This window comes from Bos javanicus, chromosome 3 (genome assembly GCF_032452875.1).
Source record: "Bos javanicus breed banteng chromosome 3, ARS-OSU_banteng_1.0, whole genome shotgun sequence".
Classification (NCBI taxonomy): Eukaryota; Metazoa; Chordata; class Mammalia; order Artiodactyla; family Bovidae; genus Bos; species Bos javanicus.
The window spans coordinates 13,596,821-13,621,397 of NC_083870.1; the positions used below are offsets into that span (position 1 = coordinate 13,596,821).

The 24,577-nt window shown below is 43.1% G+C and overlaps 1 protein-coding gene across 1 annotated transcript; it reads right to left on the bottom strand.

Moving 5' to 3' along the window:
* Positions 1-700: 700 nt before the first annotated feature.
* LOC133239156 (uncharacterized) lies at positions 701-19,558 on the bottom strand. The gene is made up of 6 exons (XM_061402766.1): positions 19,498-19,558; positions 16,560-16,633; positions 13,946-14,323; positions 8,662-8,958; positions 6,793-7,215; positions 701-4,898 (listed from the first exon to the last, which is right to left on the bottom strand). The coding sequence occupies exons 3-5, from the start codon at positions 14,250-14,252 to the stop codon at positions 7,049-7,051; spliced, it is 771 nt and encodes a 256-aa protein (XP_061258750.1). The 5' UTR covers positions 14,253-14,323; positions 16,560-16,633; positions 19,498-19,558; the 3' UTR covers positions 701-4,898; positions 6,793-7,048.
* Between the last annotated feature and the right edge of the window lie 5,019 nt (positions 19,559-24,577).

Genomic DNA, 24,577 nt, shown 5'->3' on the forward strand with positions numbered 1-24,577 from the left:
GTATCATTTTTACTGTTATTTTATAAATAAGGAACGTGATTTTATGTATCAGCGTCTGATGACATTTGTTATCAAGATTTTTCATCTCCAAGTTAATCCGTTTTCTTGGCAAATGATGAGATGGAGTTTCTGGACTCAGCCTGAGCCTAAGGGTCAGATTCTTAACCTTGGTGAACACATGCAAATAATGCCAAGTTGAGGAGCCTCATCATTCACTCCTTCCTCCACTCAACTGATATTTGCTGCACTTTGTGCTGAGCACACATTAAGCATCATCTTGGAAAGCAAACTCTCAATCTTTCTTTGTCTTCCCATTTGAACTTTCTGAAAACACCATCTAGACCAAAGGTTTTCAGTTCTTGACACCCACTATGCTTCAGAATGATCTATTTAGATTTTTTTAAATACAAATGATTTGTAGTTTGGGTAAGGGTTTCAGGCAATTGTATTTTTGAAAACTCTGTAGGTGACCTGAAGAATAGTCAGAGTTGTGAGCAGTTAACAAGGATTTTATGTTGGCATCAATTAGAACAACAATTAGAACAAAATGTTCATCTATAGAATAAAATGTATCATCTACTTGTTTTCTATTGCTGCCTTTAGTGTCTAGACAGATATAAGTATGTTTATGGGGGATTTCAATGAAAACATATATTAGTGTTCTCTGGCTGCTTTAGTAGAATATCACAGACTGCATGACTTACATACCATAAATTTATTTTCTCGTATTTTTGAAGGTTCAAGGTCCAAGATCAAGGTGCAGTAAAGGCTGGTTTCTGGTAATACCTCCCTCCTAGGCTTGCAGACAACAGCTTCTCACTGTGACCTTATATAGCCTTTTCTCTGTCAGGGCAGAGAGAGAGCTCTTTCTCTTCTCATAAGTTCTATCAAATTAGTCTCCTCCCTGTTGACTTCAGTGAATGTTAATTACCTCCATAAAGGCTATATCTCAAATTCCAGTCACATTAAGATTTAGGGCTTCAACATGCAGATTTTGAGGGGACATAATTCAGTCCATAACAACTAGTTTACAAGATAATAAACTTCCGCTTGGTATGTATATGGCTTTACTAAGATGAGCTCTTAGTCATGACATTAGGTCATGTCAATCTCATGCTCAAAAATTTAAATAAATGATCTTTTCTTTCTGTTAAGTCTTTTTGGAAGATATGATACAGAAGAGACAGACCCCAGAAGACAACCACTATCAACACCTTCACATCAATTTTTATATTCCTTGTGGCCCAGATAAACATATGTGAATATCTATTTATAATACCAAGATAACCCAATATCTGCTGTTAATCCCATCCTGCCTATACGATGTAACTTATTATTAGAAAGACTACTCTGAATGCTGTTTGAAAATAGACCTACAGTGCTACAGAAACAGAGAGACTGTGAGGCTAGTAAACTACTCCAGGTGAAAATTGGTGGCCATCTTGGATCAGATATGTGGTAAGAGGTAGTCATATTATGAATACAAATAGATGATTGATAAATAGATGATAGATTAGAAATATTGATAGAAAATATAACAGTATTTGCTGATAGAATGTGGGTTGTGAGAAAATGAACAAAATCAAGGATAACAGTAAAATTATGTGATAAAAAACATGGGAGTATGAAGGTAGCATTTATTGGGATTGGAAAACTGTATAAGAACATGGTTAGGAAGCTTAAACATAGACATGTAAAGTTTGAGATATCTATTATACATCAAAGTGGAGATTTCAAGTAAACAGTTGGATATTTACAATGTGGACTCCTTTGGAGAAATCCAGACCAGAATTTTTGGAGCAGTCAAGTATTTAAAATCATCAGATGATATCTATATTGGTTTTCTATTGCTTCCATAGAAATCACTACAAATATAGTTGCTCAACACAAAATTATTATCTCACAGCTCTGAAAATCAGAAATCTGGTGTGAATCTCACTGAAATTGAATTGAGGTATTCATAAGCTATGATCCTTTCTAGAGTCTCAGTAGGAGAATCCATTTTCTGCTGGTTCTTGTTATGACCTGAATTCCATTCTTGGCAGTTGTAAGACTGAAGTCTTCACGTTCACCTAGTTGTAAGCTTTCCTAGCTTCGACAGACCCCCACATGTGCTGGACTTATGGTCCTCTTACTCCATCTTCAAAGACAGCAGTAGTATGTCAAATTCTCACCTCATATCTCTCAGATCCACTTTTCTACCTCTTATTCTTCCACTTTTGTGAACTTCCATGATTAAAATAGGACCACCTAGATAATCCAGAGTAATCTCCCAATCTCAAGGACCTTAAATTTGATTACATCTGTAAGACATTTTTCCCTCATAAACTTACATAGACACAGGTTTGGGGATTAGTGCATGGCCATAACACCAGAACGGAGAAGGCAATGGCACCCCACTCCAGTACTCTTGCCTGGAAAATCCCATGGATGGAGGAGCCTGGTAGGCTGCAGTCCATGGGGTCACAAAGAGTCGGACACGACTAAGCAACTTCACTTTCCCTTTTCACTTTCATGCATTGGAGAAGGAAATGGCAACCCACTCCAGTGTTCTTGCCTGGAGAATCCCAGGGACGGGGGAGCCTGGTGGGCTGCCGTCTATGGGGTTGCACAGAGTCGGACACGACTGAAGCGATTTAGCGGCAGCAGAAGCATAACACCAGAAAGTAATGAGTGTAGATAGTGAAGAAAGGTGATGTGGATGGTCTGTGTCTGATCCCTGGGATATTTCAGAATTGTGAGATTGAAGAGATAAGAAAGAAACTAGTCAAAGCAACAAGGAAGCTACCACTGAGTGTGAGAGAAAGAATTGTGATTGTTGAATACAAAGTGATGCAGGGATTCAAGCAAGGACAGCGCCACTGCTGCTGAGCTTCAAGGGAGATGAAACAGACTGTCTATTAGATTTAATGACATGAGGTTTCCTAGTGACTTGAACAAAAGCAGTTCTATTGGTATGGTGGAAACAAAGCATGAGGAGAGAGACTTAGAGGGAGAGATGGATTAATTCAAATAAGGTATACAAATAGTTAATACACATGAAAAAACATTCAACCTTTTTCATCATCACTGTTTTTATTCAGTCATCAAGACGTGTCCAACTGTTTGCAGCACCATGGACTGCAGCACACCAGGCTTCCTTGTCCCTCACCAACTCCCAGGTTTGCCCAAGTTCATGTCCATTGAAGCAGTGATGCCATCCAACCATCTCATCCTCTGTTGCCCTCTTCTCCTTCTGCCTTCAGTTCCCAAAATCAGGGTCTTTTCCAATGAGTCAGATGTTCACATCAGGTAGCCAAACTATTGGAGCTTCAGTTTCAGCATCAAGCATTCCAATGAGTATTCCAGGTTTCCATTAAGATTGACTGGTTTGCTCTCCTTGCTTTCCATGGGATTCTCAAGAGTCTTCTACACCACCACAGTTTGAAAGCATCATTTCTTTGGCACTCAGCCTTCTCTATTGCCCAGCTCTCACAACTGTATGACTACTTGAAATACCATAGCCTTGATTATATGGACCTGTGTCACCATCATGACATCTTTGCTTTTTAACACAGTCTAGGTTTTCATAGTTTCCCTGCCAAGAAGCAATCATATTCTAATTTCATTAATTATTAGTTAAATGCAATTCAAAATGACAGTGAGATACTACATCACACACATACTAGGAAGGTTATAATCAAAAAAATTATAAGAGTTATGTGCAGGAATCCTCCTATATTGCTGGTGGAAAGGTGAAAATGGTGAAACTTCAGGTAGAATATTTCTATAGGTAGAAAATAAGAATAAAAGAACGAGAGGAGGGTGGACTACAAAAATCATCTTGAAGGATAACCCAATGGAAGATAATGATTGGTTGGGTGTCTGGAATAATGGAGGATAAAAAGAGTCAAAATTAGTGAAATTGTGATCCTCTGTAAACCCAAATCAAGCATATCACTTTACTTGATATGCTTAAATGTGGTGTTTAAAATCTGCAAGTTTTAGTTTTCCACCTGTGCAGTGGAAATTTTTGCCTCACAGAATCATTGAATGTTTAAATGAAAAACTTATGTAAAATCTATTGAGTGAACTTTTGAATAACAATGTAAGTGGAGCTGGTTTGAAGACTGTGCTGCTGAAATCCACAATACATCTTGTAAAGAGAGGAAGAACTCTTACAAGACCCAAGAATGAGAAGCATTCCTCTCAGAATGTTTCCTCTAAACTGAAGTCAAGATCCCTCTTTCCAGGCCTCCCATGCACCAAGTCCCCATTGTCCACTTAAGCGGTAATACCTCTTTAGCCACCAGATGATTTACCAATGAACTCAGTCCATATTTCAGCACCAGCATCAGAGGCTAGGTCTTTGGGAGAGGAACAAAGGAAGGATATTCCCATCCAATATTTCAGGATTCAGTGCCCATGTACAGAAAGGGTAATATGTGAAATCTGGATTCACTCAGCGTTGAATTTAAGGTTTTCATCTGCCACCAACAGCTTGGGAATAATATTTACTGTCCTATAAAATACAGAACATGATACCTACCCTAGAGGTTCCTCGTGAAAATTAGAAGAGATAATATTTGTAGAGTGCCCAGGATAAAACTTGGTCCATTATAGGCTCTGAAATTCCAGCTCCATCTCTTGTTGAGCTGAGATCACAAAGGTCAGAGTAAAAGACAAGGAGCAGCCAGAGCTGAACCAGAATTCAAGCAGGTATCTGAAGGATGTCAGCATCAGAGTGGAGGTGTCCCAAGATTCCTCTGTTTCCTCCAATTATATTATCTTCATACCCTCACAGGTATGTTCTGGATCGCAGAGTAGACAGTGTTGAGAGGCAACTCTTGTTCCAGATGTTGTGCAAAGTAGACAGTGTTGAGAGGCAACTCTTGTTCCATACGTTGTGCACTGATACTCTAGGAGTGAAAGACAATGGATTCTCAGAGCAGATAAAGTATAAACTAGACCAAATTTGGAAAACTCAGCAGAGTCCACAGGACTGGAAAAATCAGTTTTCATTTCAATCCCAAAGAAAGGCAATGCTAAAGAATGTTCAAATTACCATATAATTGCACTCATTTCACATGCTAAAAAAGTAATGCTCAAAATCCTTCAAGCTAGGCTCCAGCAGTACATGAACCAAGAAATTTCAGATGTACAAGCTGGATTTGAGCTTCCCTGGTGGCTCAGATGGTAAAGCGTCTGCCTGCAATGCGGGAGACCTGGGTTCGATCCCTGGGTTGGGAAGATCTCCTGGAGAAGGAAATGGCAACCCACTGCAGTATTCTTGCCTGGAGAATCCCACAGATGGAGGGGCATGGTAGGCTACAGTCCATGGGGTCTCAAAGAGTAGGACATGACTGAGCGACTTCACTTAAGCTTGATTTAGAAAAGACAGAGGAATAAGAGATCAAGTTGCCAACATGCATTGGATCATAGAAAAGGCAATGGAGTTCCAGAAAAATATTTACTTCTGCTTCATTAATTACACTAAAGCCTTTTACTGTGTGGATCACAAAAAACTGTGGAAAAATTCTTAAAGAGTCGAGTATACCAGACCACCTTACATGTCTCCCGAGAAACCTATATGCTGGTCAAGAAGCAACAGTTCAAACTAGACTTGGAACAATGGACTGGTTCAAAATTGGGAAAGGAGTACATCGAGGCTGTACACTGTGACCCTGCTTATTTAATTTATATGCAGAGTACATCTCACACACACACACACACACAAAAAAAAACAGGTTGGATGAATCATAAGCTGGAATCAAGATTGCTGAGAGAAATATCAACAATCTCAGATATGAAGATGACAACACCCTTATGGCAGAAAGGGAAGAAGGACTAAAGTGCCTCTTGATGAAGGTGAAAGAGGAGCATGAAAAAAGCTGGCTTAAAACTCAGCGTTCAAAAAAACAGTGATCATGGCATTGGTCCCATCATTTCAATGCAAAGAGATGAGGGGAAAGTGGAAACAGTGGCAGGTTTTATATTCTTGGGCTCCAAAATCAGCACGGGCTATGACTGCAGCCATGAAATTAAAAGATGTTTGCTTCTTGAAAGAAAAGCTATGACCAACCTAGACAGCATATTAAAAAGCAGAATTACTTTGCTGAAAAGGTATGTATAGTCAAAGCTATGGTTTTTCCAGTAGTCATGTACAAATGTGGGAGTTGACCATAAAGAAGGCTGAGTGCTCACCAAAGGATTGATGCTTTAGAACTTTGGTGCTGGAGAAGTCTCTTGAGAGTCCCTTGGGCTGCAAGGAGATCCAACTAGTCAATCCTAAGGGAAACCAGTCCTGAATATTCATAGGAAGGATTGATGCTGAAGCTGAAACTCCAATACTTTGATCACCCTATGTGAACAGCCAACTCATTGGAAAAGACCCTGATGCTAGAAAAGATTGAGGGCAGGAGGAGAAGGGAGTGAAAGAGGATGAGATAGTTGTATGGCATCACCAACTGAATGAACATGAGTTTGAACAAGCTTCATGAGATAGGGAAGGTTAGGGAAGCCTGAAGTGCTGCAGTCCATGGGGTTGCAAAGAGTTGGATGTGACTTAGTGACTAAAAAATGGACCGCAAAGAAACCCACATGCGAACAATGCTGCTGACATGCACTGTTTATGGTTCCCCCTAAGTACCCAGTACCACACGGGCCTCAGATATACATTTTCCTAGTTAATGCTGTTGGTTGTTCAGAAAGAACAGTAGGACCAGAAACAGCAATGACTAGGTTTGATAAGCACAAGTGCAGCTGCAGAGGGACCCAGTATAGCCTAGGATGAACTCAGCTTCCGCCTCTCACCTGGTACATGCCTTGTTGATACTCTTCCTGGCTCTGCTCTGCCCAATCGCCATCATCTTGGTTCCTGTGGTCCTCCTGCGATGCTGCTCCTGAGTCACACACATACACAGAGTGGAGCTTGAATCTCAGTCTCGAAAACCTGTGCCCAGCTCCATGGTTATGACCCCAATGCCATGATCACACACACCAGCCCCTTGGCAAGGGCAATCTCTGAGCAGCAAAATGAAGAAGAAAGGGTTTCAGTGGAAGAGAGGAGTTATCTGAGGATGAAAGAGAAGTGCAACCTGCCTCTTCCAGTCTCTGTGTTCCTTTCCTTCTTATATGTCTTCCAAAAGTACAGTCCAGCTCCCAGGAAGAATAGCACAGCCACAACGCCACATAGGATGCCTTCAAGAAGACCAGCAATGGTCTGCTCTTGTGAACCTGTTTCCCTCACACAGAGAAAATGGAGAATGGTTAAGGGAAGACAGAATTTAAAATAACCATTGCCATAGTGAGATAGAGAACACAGGGAGAAGTCTGAAGTCCTGGTCTGGAAGTTGAAGAGTGCAGCAGGTTCATTCATAACTGAACTGAGAAAATACCAAAATCTCCCAGTCAGAGACACTGCAGTTCAATGGAGGTTTACATCTTGTACACGTATCTTCAGGGAGGGCCTTCCAGAGGAGGTGATGCATAAATTGAGTCTTGAAGGAGAAGTTTCCCAGATATTCAGGGTAGGCACAGCATTTCAGGAAGGAGGAACATAATATTCATGGCATGTCTGTGTCAGATCATCAGCCATGGGGATTGCCATCACCCCACTGTGGCAGGCAAGAGAAGGACAGGGCAGGAAAGAATTGGGCAAGGAGGATAAGAGAGGGTAAGAATATCTTTCCTAAGGGTTTGCTGAGTGTTTAATTTTATCTGAGAGTCCATGATGAGGCTGAGCCAAGAGTTATAGGGTATTTAAGGGATGCTGACATATCAGATCTCCCCAGCATGTCAGGTCTCCCTTGGGGAGGACGGGTTAGAAGGGTGAACTACACACTAGGTCATTCATAATTCAATGAAACACTGAGTGTGAGGAAACATTGCCAGGATCTTTGCTTGGGACATGAATTCAAAGAAGACCAGACATGGCCTCTGCCCTCAAGGTGTTCTAATCCGCACAGGAGACAAGTCCACAAACAGCATTGCTACTCAGTGTGGAGTGGCCATTGATCACAACTTTAAAAACATAATGTCTCTGCTGTAAGGTTACAGTACCTGCAAGGCCCTCTGCCAAATGAGACTGAGGTTCCTTTTCTTCAAACATTATTAAGAGCAGAACTATAACCAGCATGGGGCCCTGTGTAACTGTATTGATCACTCAGTTAAGATCACTGGCCTTAACTGAGAGACATCCTTCAATAGCAGTAAGTAACGAAGTGAAGGACTCTTGACTTGGGAGGGCTGGTGGTAAAGGAAATAGCATTTCTAGAGGGTCAGAAGGGGCTCTAGGCAAACAATCCAGTGTGAAATACATGAGGAGAGACATTGAGCCCTGACTCCTACAGGGAGACACTGTGAGTCAAGTCCCTCAGATGACACAATCCAATTCACTTTTCCTAAAGATCACTCTATGACACACAATGAATGATGAATGATGTGGGGAGAGGTACTGGAAGGCTACTGCCTGGACCAACAGGGGAAAGGGGTGGAGAGGAGAGCATGGATGTGAGAGAAATTCAAAAACAGAAGCAAATTGATTGTGCTTCCCGGGCTCCTGTATGGGGTGACCCGGTGGAAGATGGTGCTAATAACACAGTGGGGACAAAAGCCCAGAGCTCTCACCCCAGTGCACCTGAGCTCCAAGAGTGTCCCTCTCCTCTGGAAGGTTGCACTCACCAGGGAAACAGACTTGTGCAAAGTCTACAGTGGCAGTTTTCTTGTCTGCATGGTTGCTGACCACACAGGTGAGGCTGGCATTGGGCTGGCTCAGGGACAGGTTCACAGTCAGGCTCCAGGAGCTGGGGGCTGGTCCTGGTGTCCCACTCCACTCCAGCTCCCTGGGAAGGCCCTCACTCTCCCAGGTCACCTTCAGGTCCTCTCTCTTCCCTGGGTCCCTGCACTCCAGGGTGACATTGCACAAGCCTGGTGTGATTGATGATGACTTGACCAGGATCTCAGGAAGGATCACAGGCTCTGGGGCAGGTGAGACAAAAGAACAGAGCATCACATGAGTGGAGAACACAGCAGTTCACATTTTCTCATCCATTGTCTCACTGAAGCTCTGGCAACCTCCCTCTCAGGATGATCAATGCATTTTCCAGAAGAAACACTATTTTCCCAAATCCCAAATATACAGCAATGACAATAAGAAAGGAAACAATTGAGATAAGCCCTGTGTGAGCTCAGTAGATTAGCAAGCCTTAAAATTCTTCCATAAAAAAACTATATGATGGACTTCACCTTCCAGGACTCATTGTATGTAAGAAATTGGGGTGTTTCCTTCTTTCCAAGGGAAGGAGTCAGGGAAGGAAGGACTTGACCTGGTCCAGGGCCATTGCCCTGCTTCTCCTATTCAGATGATTCCCGGGACTGCACAGCCCTTGTGGAGTACTGACATATGGCCTGTGCTAAATGCCAAAAGTAAAGACATTTCTAAGAGATTCACTGGTAGTGACCAGGAACTACAACCCAAGTGTGGTTAGAACATGCCACTAAACTTGAAATCCCCACAGGTAGAGAAGTTGCTGATTAACAAGTTTGTTACAGATATCACATGGGGTCCTAAAGGGTTCAAAGTCATTCTCATAGTAGATATTTCCCTATGCAACAGAAACTTTAGGGAAACAAAGAGTTGACTAAATAAGGCTCTTAGGATGCAGTGTAAATTTTCTCCTATATCTATTGAGGATTTGGGAGAGAGATTTGAGGGGTCTTAGTGAGCAATTATAGCTCTGGCTGGTAAAAAGAGAGAGGACAGGGAGGACTACCTACCTATGGATTTCCAAATTGTGGTAGATGTGTAATGCCCTAATCCCCAGAACCTCTGTTTATGTTAGGCTATTTGACAAAGAGGAATGAAGGTAACAGATGGATTAAGGATGTTTATTAACTGACCTTCAAATAGGAATTTATTCCAGAATACCTGGTTGGAACCAAGGCAATACAAGGGTCCTTAAAAGTAGAAGAAGGAAGAAGAGGAGGAGGTCAGAGGGATCAGTGTGAGAGGAAATCATCCCTCCATTGCTGGCTCTGAAGATGGACAAGTGTGACCATGAGCCAAAGAATGCCAGCAGTCATTTGTTCCTCTGGAACCTAAAGGAAGGAAGACAGTTCTGACAGCACTAAGAAATGGAGCATTTCCTGTCACATCAATAAACAAGGAAGTCACAGCCATCAGTGATTCCAACCCCCAAATATGACTTGCTGAGCTCAGAAGGGGCCCAGGAAGAACAATGCCTGTTATCTTGCAGCCTTCAGTCATTTCCCATGGTGATCCCTGAGGAGCTGGGGTGATGGGATGGGGAGGGAGGGAAAAAAACCCAGAGAGCTGAGATGAATATGATAGGAATGACTCAGTAAGCCCAGACTTTTGCATCTTCCCATACACGGAAAAGTGCTAAATTCCTTGAGATATCTGGTTTTGCTTAATTACCAATAATCCTTTAATGTTCAGACTACCTGCCCCTTGTTGCAACTTCTATATAACCTGCCTCCTCAGAGCGGTTCTCTCAGGGTTACTTCAGATGCTGTCTCTCAGGCTGGAAGTCCTGAAAATGTCTACCAAATAAAGCGTAACACTCAACTTCTAGATTGTTACTAATTTTTTTAAGTCAACTTGATTAGCCCAGTGAGACTTTTGTCTGACTTCCGACCTCCAGAAAGATAAAATAATATTTTTGTGTCTTAAGCCACTAGTTCAGTTCAGTCACTCAGTCACGTCAGACTCTGCAACCCCATGGACTGCAGTATGCCAGGCTTCCCTGTCCATCACCAGCTCCCAGAGCTTACTCAAACTCATGTCCATCGAATCGGTGATGCCGTCCAACCATCTCATCCTCTGTCGCCTCTTTTCCTCCCACCTCCAATGTTTCCCAACATCAGGGTCTTTTCAATGAGTCAGTTCTTTACATCAGGTGGCGAAAGCCTTGGAGTTTCAGCTTCAGCATGAGTCCTTCCAGTGAATTTTCAGGATTGATTTCCTTTAGGATGGACTGGTTGGATCTCCTTGCAGTCCAAGGGACTCTGAAGAGTCTTCCCCAACCACAGTTCAAAAGCATCAATTCTTCAGTGCTCAGCTTTCTTTATAGTTCAACTCTCACATCCATACATGACTACTGGAAAAACCATAGCCTTGACTAGATGGACCTTTGTTGGCAAAGTAATGTCTCTGCTTTTTAAAATGCTGTCTAGGTTGGTCATAACTTTTCTTCCAAGGAGTGAGTGTCTTTTAATTTCATGGCTGTAGTCACCATATGCAGTGATTTGGAGCCCAAAAAAATAAAGCCTGTCACTGTTTCCCCATCTATTTCCCATGAAGTGATGGGACCAGATGCCATGATCTTAGTTTTCTGAATGTTGAGTTTTAAGCCAACTTTTTCACTCTCCTCTTTCACTTACATCAAGAGGCTCTTTATTTCTTTTTTGCTTTCTGCCATAAGGGTGGCATCATCTGCATATCTGAGATTATTGATATTTCTCTTGGCAATATTGATTCCAGCTGTGCTTCATCCAGCCCAGCATTTATCATGATGTACTCCTGCATATAAGTTAAATGATCAGGGTGACAATATACAGCTTTGACGTACTCCTTTCCCCATTTGGAACCAGTCTGTGGTTTCATGTCCAATAATTTGTGATTTGTGATAGAAGCAATAGATAGAGTTAATACACAAATCAAATAAACTGAGTCCTATAAAGAAGAATAATTATTATAACAAATACTAATGAAGAACTATGGATGGAGGATTGTAACATCGTACAGGAGGTGGTGTTCAAAACCATCCCCAAGCAAAAGAAATACAAAAAGGCAAAATGGCTGTCTGAGGAAGCCTTACAAAGAGCTGAGAAAAGAAGACAAGCAAATGGCAAAGGAGAAAAGCAAAGGTATATCTGAATGCAGAGTTCCAAAGAATAGCAAGGAGAGATAAGAAAGCTTTTCTAAATGATCAATGCAAAGAAATAGAAAAAAACAATACAATGGGAAAGACTAGAGATCCCTTTGAGAAAATTAGAGATACCAAGGGAACATTTCATACAAAGATGGGCACAATAAAAGACAGAAACAGAATGGACCTAACAGAAGCAGAACTTATTAGCAAGAAGTGGAGAACTTCTTCACAGAAGAACTATACAAAAAAGATCTAAATGACCCAGATCACCACAATGGTGTGATCAATCACCTAGAGCCAGACATCATGGAGTGCAAAGTCAAGTGGGATTTAGGAAGCATCACTATGAATAAAGATAGTGGAGGTGGCAGAATTCCAACTGAGATATTTCAAGTCCTAAAACATGATCCTGTGAAAATGTTGCACTCAATATGCCAGCAAATTTGGAAAACTCAGCAGTGGCCACAGGATTGGAAAAGGTCAGTTTTCATTCCAATCCCAAAAAAAAAAGGCAATGCCAAAGAATATTCAAACTACCACACAATTGCACTCATCTCACATACTAGCAAAGCAGTGCTCAAAATTCTCCAAGCCAGGCTTAGCTGTACATGAGCTGAGAACTTCTAGATGTTCAAACTGGATTTACAACAGGCAGAGGGACCAGAGAAAATTGCCAACACCTGTTTGATCATAGAAAAAGCTAGAGAATTCAAAAAAAAAATCATCTTCTGCTTCATTGACTACACTGAAGCCTTTGACTATGTGGATAACAACAAACTGTGGAAAATTCTTCAACAGATTGGAATACCAGACCACCTTACCTGCCTCCTGAGAAATCTGCATGCAGGTCAAGAAGCCACAGTTAGAACCAGACATGGAAAAACAGACTGGTTCCAAATTGGGAAGGAGCACATCAAGACTGTATATTGTCACCCTACTTATTTAACTTATATGCAGAGTACATCATGCAAAATGCTCTGCTGGATGAAGCACAAGCTGGACTCAAGATTGCCAAGAGAAATATCAATAACCTCAGATATGCAGATGACACCACCCTTATGACAGAAATCGAATAAGAACTAAAGAGCCTCTTGTTGAAAGTGAAAGAGGAGAATCAAAAAGCTGGCTTAAAATTCAACATTCAAAAAATGAAGATCATGGCATCCATTCCCATGATTTCATGCAAATAGATGGGGAAACAATGGAAACAGTGACAGACTTTATTTTCTTGGGCTCCACAATCATTGCAGACGGTGACTACAGTCATGAAATTAAAAGACGCTTGCTCCTTAGAAGAAAAGCTGTGACCAATCTAGACAGAATATTAATAAGCAGAGACATTACTTTGCCAGCAAAGTCCATCTAGTCAAAGCTATGGTTTTTCCAGTAGTCATGTATGGATGAGAGAGTTGGACCATAAATAAAGTTGAGCACTGAAGAATTGATGTTTTTGAATTTTGGTGTTGGAGAAGGCTCTTGAGAGTCCCACAAACTACAAGGAGGTCCAACCAGTCAATCCTTAAGGAAATCAGTCCGAAATATTCATTGGAAGGACTAATGCTGAAGCTGAAGCTCCAATACTTTGGCCACCTGATGGGGAGAACTTACTCACTGGAAAAGACCCTGATGCTGGGAAAGATTGAAGGCAGGAGGAGAAGGGGATGACAGAGGAAGAGATGGTTTGATGGCATCATGAACTCAATGGACATGAGTTTGAGCAAGCTCCTGGAGTTGGTGATGGACAGAAAACCTGGCATGCTGCAGTCCTTGGGGTCACAAGAGTCAGGCACAACTCAACGACTGAAGACAACTGAACTGAACTGAGCTAATGAGAAATACATTTACCCAAATTTTCATCCTCCTTTCCCAAAACACTGAAGTGATTTTATCCCTGGTATGAATATCAGCTCTGTACACCATTTGTGGCAAACCTATCTACCCTAATTCTGAAAGAGAAAACAGGATATGAAGGCTGGTGTCTGGAAGGGATCATGAAAAATGGGGCTTATGTGAAACTCCTAGCACAAAAGCAGGAGAGAAGCCATAGGGTGGGGTAAGGAGGTGTCACTTACCATAGACAGTGAGGAGGAAAACCTGGTTCAATTCCATTCCTCCAGTGAAGCTGGCTCGAGCCCGGTACTGCCCACTGTCCTCTGGGGTCAGGTTCTCAATCTTCAAGGATGTCACATTGGGCACTTGGACCCTCTGCTGGTACTTGTCCTGGAGGCTGACCCAGGTTGGGGTGTCTGCCCCACGGTGGACTCGCAGCAGGACTCTGTAGTTTAACTCAGGGCCAAAGCCCCATGAGACCTCCTCTGGGTCAGCTTCTTGCTTCTTGACTATATGAAACAACACAGAACCTCCTTGGATCCCCTGCATGGGAACAAATCTAGAATTCTGAACTTCAGAAGCATATTTTCCAGAACTCTGGACCACTGTGCTGCAGATGCCTAGGACAATGGAGATAGGAAATGTGAGTAGTTTCTCAGTTAAGAATAAAGGAGAAAACAACATGATTCACCTTTTTCATTAAATCCATCCAATATACTCTCCTGATTCTTGGAATGCAAGGACAATGAATTTAAAATAATTCTGGAATCAAGTCCTGGTTCTGGTGGTGCGTAACCTTCTACAAGTTACTTAAGCTTGCTAATCCACATTTTCCGTACTTGGTTGATAATGATGTGTGTGAATTATGTGAGATCATGGGTCTGAATCACGTTTTCAGGTATATATTAAGTGTAAGATTGTAGGAGGGGATCTAAATTGTCTCCCAAAGACCCCTCTTCCTCCTGTTCACACTCTTTTGACACCTCTTCCCCTGGAATATGGGCTGCACCTAGTGACTGGCTTCTAAGGAATAGAATACAGACACAGTTGGATGCCACTCCATGATACTAGGTTATACAAGACTGTAGGGTCCCTCTTCCTTAAACACACACACTTTCTCTCCTTCACTTTCTTTCTTTCTCACTCTGAGGAACCCAGCTATCATGTTGTCAGCTGCCCTAAGGAGGGGCCCACATGGCAAGGAACTGAGAGAGCCTCTGGCCCACAGCCAGGAAGGAATTGAGGCCTTCAACCCAACAGCCACAGAAACTGCCTCCCATCAGCAATTGCACAAGAGAGCTTAGAAGTAGATCCTTCTCAGATGACCCTAGGGCTGATGCAGCCCCAGCCAAGACCTTGATTTCACTTGGGGAGACCCTGGGCCAGAGGACCAAGCTGAAATGCCCCTGGGCCCTCACTCACAGAAACTGACTGGGTGGTATTCAAGGCACTAAGTTTTGGGGTGACAGGTTATACAATAGACAACTAATCACAATAGACACCTAATACAAATACGAAAGCTGGTCTCCTTCCTGCTCTTTACAGGCAGTATAGTAGTCAGGATAAAATACACTATACTGTGTAAAAATGGTTATAATACCTCATGGTCTTAGAACAAGGGGTGTTTATATCCCCCACCACAGTTCCCATGAAAGAGTGAGAGAGAGAGGTCCTATCACACATGGAAGAGGCTCCACCTCCTTGCAGCTGCACACACGGAGCTCACAGCATCCTCAAGGGCTCCCAGCCCCACAGCAGGGAGGGAAGAAAGGAGAGTTACACAGGGATTTCCCTGCTTCTGTCCAGAAGTAGGGAGCTCTCTGCTCTTGATTTTGGCCAGCACTGGTCACAAGGCCCTGGCTAACTGCCAGCGACTAGAATATGAGAGGGAGCAAGTGATCAGTTAGTGAGCCCTGCTGTCCCTGCCACCAAATCAGCCAGTCCCTGAGAGGTTACAGTGGGCCTTCCTCAGACACTTTCCTGCAGAGCTGTGACCAGTGGGTACATTCCCTTCAGGATGACCTGATCCAGAGCCCATCTTCCCACTTGAAGCTTAAGTTCCAGAGACCTGATGCCCTCTGTCCTTTAGGGGACCAGGGTAGGACAGTATAGGACCAGGGAAAGTGCCACAGAAAAACTTTATCCTGAAAGCAAAAACAATCTCTTTCTTCCTTCAGGTCAAGATTCACCTGATTCAATTGGGTGCGGCTCCAATTGCCAAGGACCCAGTTTTCTCTTCAAATCATCAAGTTCTCATCTCAAACCTGCCTCCCTCCTGCTGTACTAATACCTATTCCTGGTTTCACTGGAAGCAGAGAATAGCTCATGCCAGCATTCATATGCACAGGTGTTTCAGATATTTTTGTATTCACTTAAACATCAGCTCATTTAATAAGGCCTTTCCTCAGGATCAGGCCTTCACCACAGTCCTTTCAGCTTCTTTTGCAAAACCATGATCCTCACACTGAGCTTAACAACCCTTTAGTCCCAGGTCAAAAGCCTTCATGATCTGTATCAGTGGGGACAGTGGTTCATGAGAGTAAACGGTATTCACTCATCCATGCATCCTATCTGGCTCCTCACAGCCCCTCTTCTGCCCATTCATTCTACACCTCCCTCCCCTCTGAGACCCTAGAGCAAGACTAGGTCTGTTGCAAAGTACATATTACCCTGTAGAGCAGCAGTCTCCAACCTTTCAGCACCGGTGAAGGTTGGTATCATGGAAGGACAATTTTTCCACAAACGGGGGCAGAGGATGGTTTCAGGATGATTCAAGCACATTATATTTATTGTGCATTTTATTTCTATTATTATAATAATGCATTGTGATATATATGAAATAATTGTACAGCTCACCATAATGCAGAATCAGTGGAAGCCCCGAGCTTGTTTTCCTGAGCTTGGGCAGCAATTCGAGTGATAGGGAGTGGCTGTAAATACAGATGAAGCTTCACTCACTCACCTGCCACTTAGCTTCTGCTGTGTGACCTGTTAGTCCCTTCCTAACAGGCCAGGGACCAGTTCTTGTCCATGGCCTGGGAATTGGGGGCCCCACTGTAAAGCACACACCCTGGTGTGAGAATTGACTCCCCCACACAGTTCACAGAAGGTCAGCTGAGAAGAGTTGGGCAAGACTGAGTTACCAGTCCCTCTAAACAAATCAGGACACAGACACCATGGCCAGCAGGTCCCCATGATACAGAGCCCTATCCCTCTTTCACCAGCAACAGAATTGGCATGAAACCTGAGTTTAGAATATAGCCTCCTGAACTAAGGGAAAACAAATTTCTGCTGATAAGCCACCCAGTCTGTGGCATTTTGTTTTGGCAGCCCACATGGAGTAATATACCCTACAGGTTTTAGAGAGAATGTACTCCTGTTGACACCTTGATTTTGGAATTTTGGGCTCCAGAACTGAAATAATACATTTCTGCTTTTTTATGCCATCCAGATTTTGGGTTCTCATGAAGAGATTAGTGCCTATATATGAAGAAGAAGAAGATAGAGAGGTCTCTCTCTCTAGTTCTCTCTCACTCTCTCTCTGCATGTCTATTTGTCTGTCCTATCACTTCTCGGCCTTTTGGCTAAGATCGAGTGTATTTGTCTGTCCTTCTTATGTAATCTTTGAGCCCCAGGAACTACAGGAGAAAAAAAAAAAAAAAAACTCTAACATATCTCTCCAGTTAAACAAAATTGAGAGAGAGAAAAAGCTTACATTTTACTGTTGTCACAAAGGTACCAATTAAATGGGATGTAATGTCATGCAAAGCTCACTGTTATTTCAAGACACCTGATTACAAATGCTTTCCAAGTGGCACTGGTGGTAAAGAACTGGCCTGCCAATGCAGGAGACATAAGAGTTCAATCTTATGGGTCAGGTTCAATCTAATAGGTTCAATCCCAGGGTCAGGAAGATCCCCTGGAGGAGGGCATGGCAATCCACTCCAATATTACTGCCTGGAGAATCCCATGGACAGAGAAGCCTGAAGGGCTACAGTCCATAGGGTCACAAAGAGTTTGATACGACTGAATGAACTTAGAATTTAGAACTTAGACAATTCAACTTAGAATGAGCTTTTACAAATGCTCTCTAACCCACTGAATTTTATTTAATTCCAACAAGTTCATATAATGACTTGGATGTGTGTGTGTGTCAGTCACTCAGTCGTGTCCGATTCTTTGCAACCCCATGGACTGTAGCCTACCAGGTTCCTCTGTCCATGGGGATTTCCCAGGCAAGAATACTGGTCACCATGCCCTCCTCCAGAGATTCTTCCCAGCCCAGGGGTCAAACCTGTACCTCTTACATCTCCTACATTGGCAGGTGGGTTCTTTACCCACTAAGCCACCTGGAAAGCCTCTAAAACCAAAAATTAAAGCAATAAAACCTTTCCAAACTTTCTTCAGAATTGATACTACACTTCATTATTTTCTCATCAGTTTTTATTTAACTTCATTACAAACATATGACATCTGAGGAAGTCATAAATGAGATATACAGATTTCTCAGGACAGTCTTTCTTTAAGTTCCCTTTTTGTTTAATTCCATCTTCCCTGCTTCACCCTCCTTTCTTTCTTCTCCAAGTTCACCCCATCCTGGAACCCACATAGCAGTCTACTATTCCTTCCATGATTTCTTCATTCTTTTTTTTTTTTTCTGGTTAACTTTTATTTCTTTTTAATTTAAATTTATTTATTTTAATTGGAGGTTAATTACTTTACAATATTGTATTGGTTTTGCCATACATCAACATGAATCTGCCACGGGTGTACACGTGATCCCCATCCTGAACCCTCCTCCCTCCCCGTACCATCCCTCTGTGTCATCCCAGTGCACCAGCCCCAAGCAGCCTGTATCCTGCATCAGACCTGGACTGGCGATTCGTTTCATATATGATACTATACATGTTTCAATGCCATTCTCTCAAATGATTCCACCCTCTCCCTCTCCCACAGAGTCCAAAAGACTGTTCTATACATCTGTATCTCTTTTGCTGTCTCGCATACAGGGTTATTGTTACCATCTTTCTAAATTCCATATATATGCGTTAGTATACTGTATTGGTGTTTTTCTTTCTGGCTTACTTCACTCTGTATAATAGGCTCCAGTTTCATCCACCTTATTAGAACTGATTCAAATGTGTTCTTTTTAATGGCTGAGTAATACTGCATTGTGTATATGTACAACAGCTTTCTTATCCATTCATCTGCTGATGGACATCTAGGTTGCTTCCATGTCCTGGCTATTATAAACAGCGCTGCAATGAACATTGGGGTACACGTGTCTCCTTCAATTCTGGTTTCCTCAGTGTGTATGCCCAGCAGTGGAATTACATGTGGCTATACAGACACACTTAAATTTTGGAGGCCGCTCCTCACTTTACAAAATTAGAATTTTATTGTATTCAACATCCTGCACCAGCCCAAGAAAACTAGACTCCATTTCCTTCCTCCAGTTCAGACCCAGGGTTCTAGGTCTGCCCCTTCTCCATGGGACAGTGACAGAGGCTGGCACATCCCCTCTGCCAGGTCAGGAGGGCCTTGTTCCCACTCCCTTGGTCCCCAAGAGCTGCTTCTGTACCTCTCTCTATTCCTCTCCACATGGAGCTCCAGGCTCTCTTGGCTTCACTGTTATTGAAACAGTAGTGACTTCACCTCCCTAGTAAAAAAATCCCTTAATGCTAGCCAAGGCTGCCTCCACTCAGGGTTCCCAGCCTCAACACAACTTAAGACATCAGAGAGAGAAGGGGTCCCTGAATCTTGCCCCCCACCACAAAGAGCCCAGGCTACTCACTGAGGAGGAGGCTGGTGAGTCCCAGGAGCCGGGCAACCCAGCAGAGGTGGGGGTCTTCTGAGTAGGGCTCCATCTCAGGCTGCCTGCCAGCCTATGCAGCTGCAGAGGAAACATTTAGGAGGAGCAGCAAGAGAGCGGGAAAGGCTTCACTCCTAAGAGTTCTTGGGCTTTTCCCCACCCGAAGGGTGGGGCTACCAAGTTAGCTCCGGAGGTCAGCTCACAGGGCTAGAATAAGCCGTTCAGATGTTTCTTATTATCCCCAGAACCTACAACAGGACATCAATAAACAATTTCATAATAAATATATAAACAACTCCACTTTATGATATACCTGTACTGTGTTGGCATTCCTGTGGTCATGCTGGTTTGGTGATCGCACACTCCTTACTCCTACCCCCATTATAATCCCTTTACTAGTTTCCCCTGGTTAACAGCTCAGTCCAGGCATTCTTGGTCACTAATATCAACCTATGGCCCAGCACAGAAATTATACTATTACACTACAGCACCACACTATTACAGCCAGGGTGGGCAAGACATCTTCTTCTTTATACCATTTAGTGAGATAAATTTCCTTTTTGATTTTCTGTGAATTCCAACTATCTGTTGCCTAAGTAAGAAGCCATTACCAAAAGAAAATAAAGATCGTTGTGAAAAGTGTCACATTTCCACATGCCCAGTACAAATATTGGCATTTATCTATTGCTTGCTCTCTTCTGGTTTTCTTAGTTGTCACTAGTAGCAGTTATCCTCCCTACACACAGGACAAACCAGACCCCATGGTCTCTGATAGGCTCTTGTCTGCATTACACCCACCACTTCCCTTTCATCCTTTGCCAGCACTGCTCCTGCTATCACAGAGGGGCAGGAGTAGATATCTATACTCCTTCTGGCCACAGCCTCAGCTGCCTCAGACTCACTACCACCTACTGAGGCTCACACGCTGGTGTCTTCTCCCCAGACTGAATACCTCACACCTGAGAACTGTCATGCCCCACACACCACAGGAGCAGCCCCATATACCTAACTCCTGGTCCATGCCTCCTTCTCCTGCCCACTGAGGCATTCTCCTCAGCTGCCCATGCCCCAGTGCTGCATCCACAAGACTGGCCCCATAATCATGCACTCAAGGTACTCAGGGCACGGTGCTCTAAACCCACTTTCTGGATGTGAAAACTGAGATCAAGAGTGGCTGCATGACCTGCAGAAAGTCACACAGTGAATCACGGGTAAGGTCTGGATTCTTGACAACAAACTCTAGAAAAAAATTTCCCCACATCACAGTCACTGTCCCATCCCTCTCTATGGCCTCACACAACTCACAGGAGTCCATTTCTGCTTGCTCCCTTAAACCGCTCTGCAACATCTCAGACAAGAGAATATCCAGCACCGGCTCATTCCCTCCAACCCAATCTACTAATGAGGTAATTACTTCAAAAGGTGGTCCATGAGTCCTGTGGTCAGAAATTTCTGAATGCAGTCAAAATCCAGGCAGTTCATCTACTGGTCATTCCCAGGGTGAAGAGGAACGAGTCTGGTACATCCTCCTCTCCCAAGTCCCTGCCCCTGTAGTGAGCAATCTTCGTGTGAGAAATGTCTGGTTTTGAACATCATTTGCTTAAGTGGGTTGGGGAGGAGGAGCCTAGAGAGAGAAAACCAGCAATGTGGTTCAGGCCACGGACGCTGGGAGAGAGCCAGACAGTAGAATTTATATGCTGGAAAAACACCTAGAACTTTTAAAAAGTTGAGGTATCCTATCTCACATTCAACATACTTACCACCTTGTACTAGGGCATAACACATAAGCAAGCACACATACCAACTGCAGAAACTTTGTGAAGAGTTTACTAAACACAAACCCTTGGTGCCAGGAATCTTTGAGGAATTAAAGGAAATAAAACCTGCTTGCTCCTCGGAAGTAAAACTGTAGCAAAAATAGACACTATATTAAAAGGCAGAGACATCATTTTGTCGAAAAGATCAATAGTCAAAGCTATGGTTTTTCCAGTAGTCATGTACAGATGTGAGAGTTGGACCAGAAAGAAGACTGAGTGCCAAAGAATTGATGCTTTTGAACTGTGGTGCTGGAGAAGACTCTTGAAAATCAGTTGGACTCCAAAGAGTCCAGTCAATCATAAAGGAAATCAATCCCAAAGAAAGAAGAGAAAAAGAAAGGAGAGGAGGCAGGACAGGATTTGCACCCCTGGGGAGCTGGGGTGTAGAGAGGTTCCTGCACCCAGGGAAGCCCACTCACTGATGGGGAAATCAGTTGGGATGGAAGGGAAGCATCTGAAGCTATTGAAGGAGGATGAAACAGCTGATATGTGGTGGACAGAAGAGTGAGACCTACAGATGGTCTGTGCCAAAGCCCTATACACCCAAGACTTGGGGGTGTGTTTGCCAGTTCACAGTGGGGGCTGAAAGCTTGAACATGGGGATTGGAGACCAAACTCAGGAGGAAGATTGCCACTGACTGTGAGGAGACAGTCTGAGGGGATGGAAGGGAGGAAATTTACAACCAGGAATGCTTGTGGAAGATATCCAGACTGCCACAGAAGTAAGGCACCACTGTTGAGTGACATCACATGCAGGGCATGAAGCCACCATTGCAGCCCCACTCTCCCTACATGATAGCCCCCTGACCCACCAGGTACTAGTAAAAGCTCCCACCACGTCTGGCCTTCTGGTGCTGGCTGCCAGGATCTATGAGAGTCTCCCCCTAAGGCCAGATCTCTTGCACCCATGGCTGCTGGCTTTCCTGCTCACCTATTGCCACCGAGGCCCCCATGACTCAAGCAGTTATGCCACCTCTGCATCCTGTCCTCGCCAGAGCAGACTGCTCCAGGGTGGTCTTGGGAGCAGACTCCTGTGACTGGGCCCCATACACAGAGGGGGTTAAAACCAGAGCTGAGCCCCAGGGATGGAGTGACTAAGGAAGAGGAACAAAAATCTTTCTGTGAAGCGGCACAAACCACAGCTTAAATTCCCAAGATCACCTTGGTAAACCTTACATCCTTGGAATATCTGAATAGACAATGAGTGCTCCCACAAAGGAAACCAATCTAGCTCTAGCAGCTGTGGATTTTGGGCACTAGTACATGTGGGAGTAGGGCCAGGTCCAAGCTCCCCTCACAGTGTACATAGAGTCCAGAGACCTATCTAGAGGTTTTGAATGGCCTCCTAGGGAGGCAAAGTTTGGCTGTGACTCACGGTGAGGACAGAATACTGACAGCTAAGACACTAGGAAAACACTATTACTTTTTTGTGTTTTGTTTTGCTCTGTTTTTGTTTATAATTGTTTTTAGTTTTAGTTTTTTTTAATTTTTAATGTATTTTTTAATGTTTTATATTTCTATTTAAATGTTACTTTTTAGTTGTTCTGTGTTTTTCCTTGTTTTTTTCCCCTCTTTTATTCTACTTTGTTTCTTTGTCCTAATTGTTCCTGTTATTGTTGTTTAGTTATTAAGTGGTATCTGACTCTTTAAGACTCCACGGACTGTAGCCCATTAGACTCATCTATCCATGGGATTTCCCAGGCAAGAATACTGGAATGAGTTGCCATTTCCCTCTCCTGGGGATCTTCCTGACCCAGGGGTCTTCTGCATTGCAGGCAGATTCTTTACTGTTGTTCCACCAAGGAAGCCCCTATCTGAGTTTGTTTTTCTATATTATTTTTGTGTTTGTTTTGTTTTCTTTGCTTTTTTCCTTCCATTTGCATTCTGTTTGCATTTTGTTTTTTATCTTGATTTTGTTAGATTTGTTTTTAATTGTTTGATTTCATTTGGGGATTTTCATTTTTGTTTCTTATTTTGAATGTGCATCTGTTTCTTTGGGGCTCTTTTGCTTTTGTTTTCACCATTTGTCTGGGGTATTGTTTGTTTGTTTTTAATCATTGCTGTTTGCTTGTTTTTTTCTTTGCTATTTCCCTTGGGTTTTGCTTGTTTGTTTTCATCCCATCCTTTTTTAATTTTATTTTTTCTTTTTGCCAAGATGTGCAGCTTGCAGATTCTTGGTTCCTAGGCCAGGGGTCGGGCCTAAGCCTCTGGGGTGGAAGCACGGAGTCCAAAACACTGAAACACTAGAGAATTCCAAGCCACGGAGAATTTTAATCTATGAGAGCTCTCCCAGAGGTCTCCATCTCAATTCCAAGACCTGGATCCACTCAACTACCTGCAGGCACAGTGCTAAATGTCCCATGTTATCAACAAGCAAGACAGGAACACAAACACACAAATAAGCAGACAGGCTGCTTAAAGTTGTACTAAGTCCACTGCTGCTGCTGCTGCTGCTGCTAAGTCGCTTCAGTCGTGTCCGACTCTGTGCGACCCCATAGACGGCAGCCCACCAGGCTCCCCTGTCCCTGGGATTCTCCAGGCAAGAACATTGGAGTGGGTTGCCATTTCCTTTTCCAATGCATGAAAGTGAAAAGTGAAAGTGAAGTTGCTCAGTAGTGTCCGACTCTTCGTGACCCCATGGACTGCAGGCTACCAGGCTCCTCCGTCCATAGGATTTTCCAGGCAAGAGTACTGGATGGGTTGCCATTGTCTTCTCCACAGACACCCCCAAAACACACCCCTTGATGTGGCCCTTCCCATGAGAGGGGAAAGATCCTATTTCAACCACCAGAACACAAGCTCCTATCCCTCTCACCAGGACCTACACAAGCCTCTGAACAAACCTCACCCACTGGAGACAGATACAAGAAGCAAAAAGACTTACTATCCTGTAGCCTGTGGAACGGAGAACTCAAATACAGTAAATTAGACAAAATGAGAGGACAGACAAATACGTTGCAGATGAAGGAACAAGGTAAAAACCTACAAGACCAAATAAATGAAGAGGAACTAGGCAACTCACCTGAAAACGAATTCAAAGTACTGATAGTAAAGATGATCCAAAATCTTGGAAATAGAATGGATAAAATATAAAAACATTTAACAAGGATCTAGACAAACTAAAGAGCAAACAATCAGACATGAATAACACCATAACTGAAATTGAAAACACACTAGAAGTAATCAATAGCAGAATAACTGAGGCAGAAGAATGAATGAGGTTAATAAAATGGTGGATACATAGA

What these genes read in the sequence shown, in the direction of transcription:
- LOC133239156 (XM_061402766.1), bottom strand. Translation starts at nt 14,252, where the DNA reads ATGCAGGGGATCCAAGGAGGTTCTGTGTTGTTTCATATAGTCAAGAAG. An exon ending in TTTCCTCCTCACTGTCTATG is followed by an intron (nt 8,959 to 13,945) that starts GTAAGTGACACC and finishes CACCTGCCCCAG; the next exon opens with AGCCTGTGATCCTTCCTGAG. An exon ending in TGCACAAGTCTGTTTCCCTG is followed by an intron (nt 7,216 to 8,661) that starts GTGAGTGCAACC and finishes TGAGGGAAACAG; the next exon opens with GTTCACAAGAGCAGACCATT.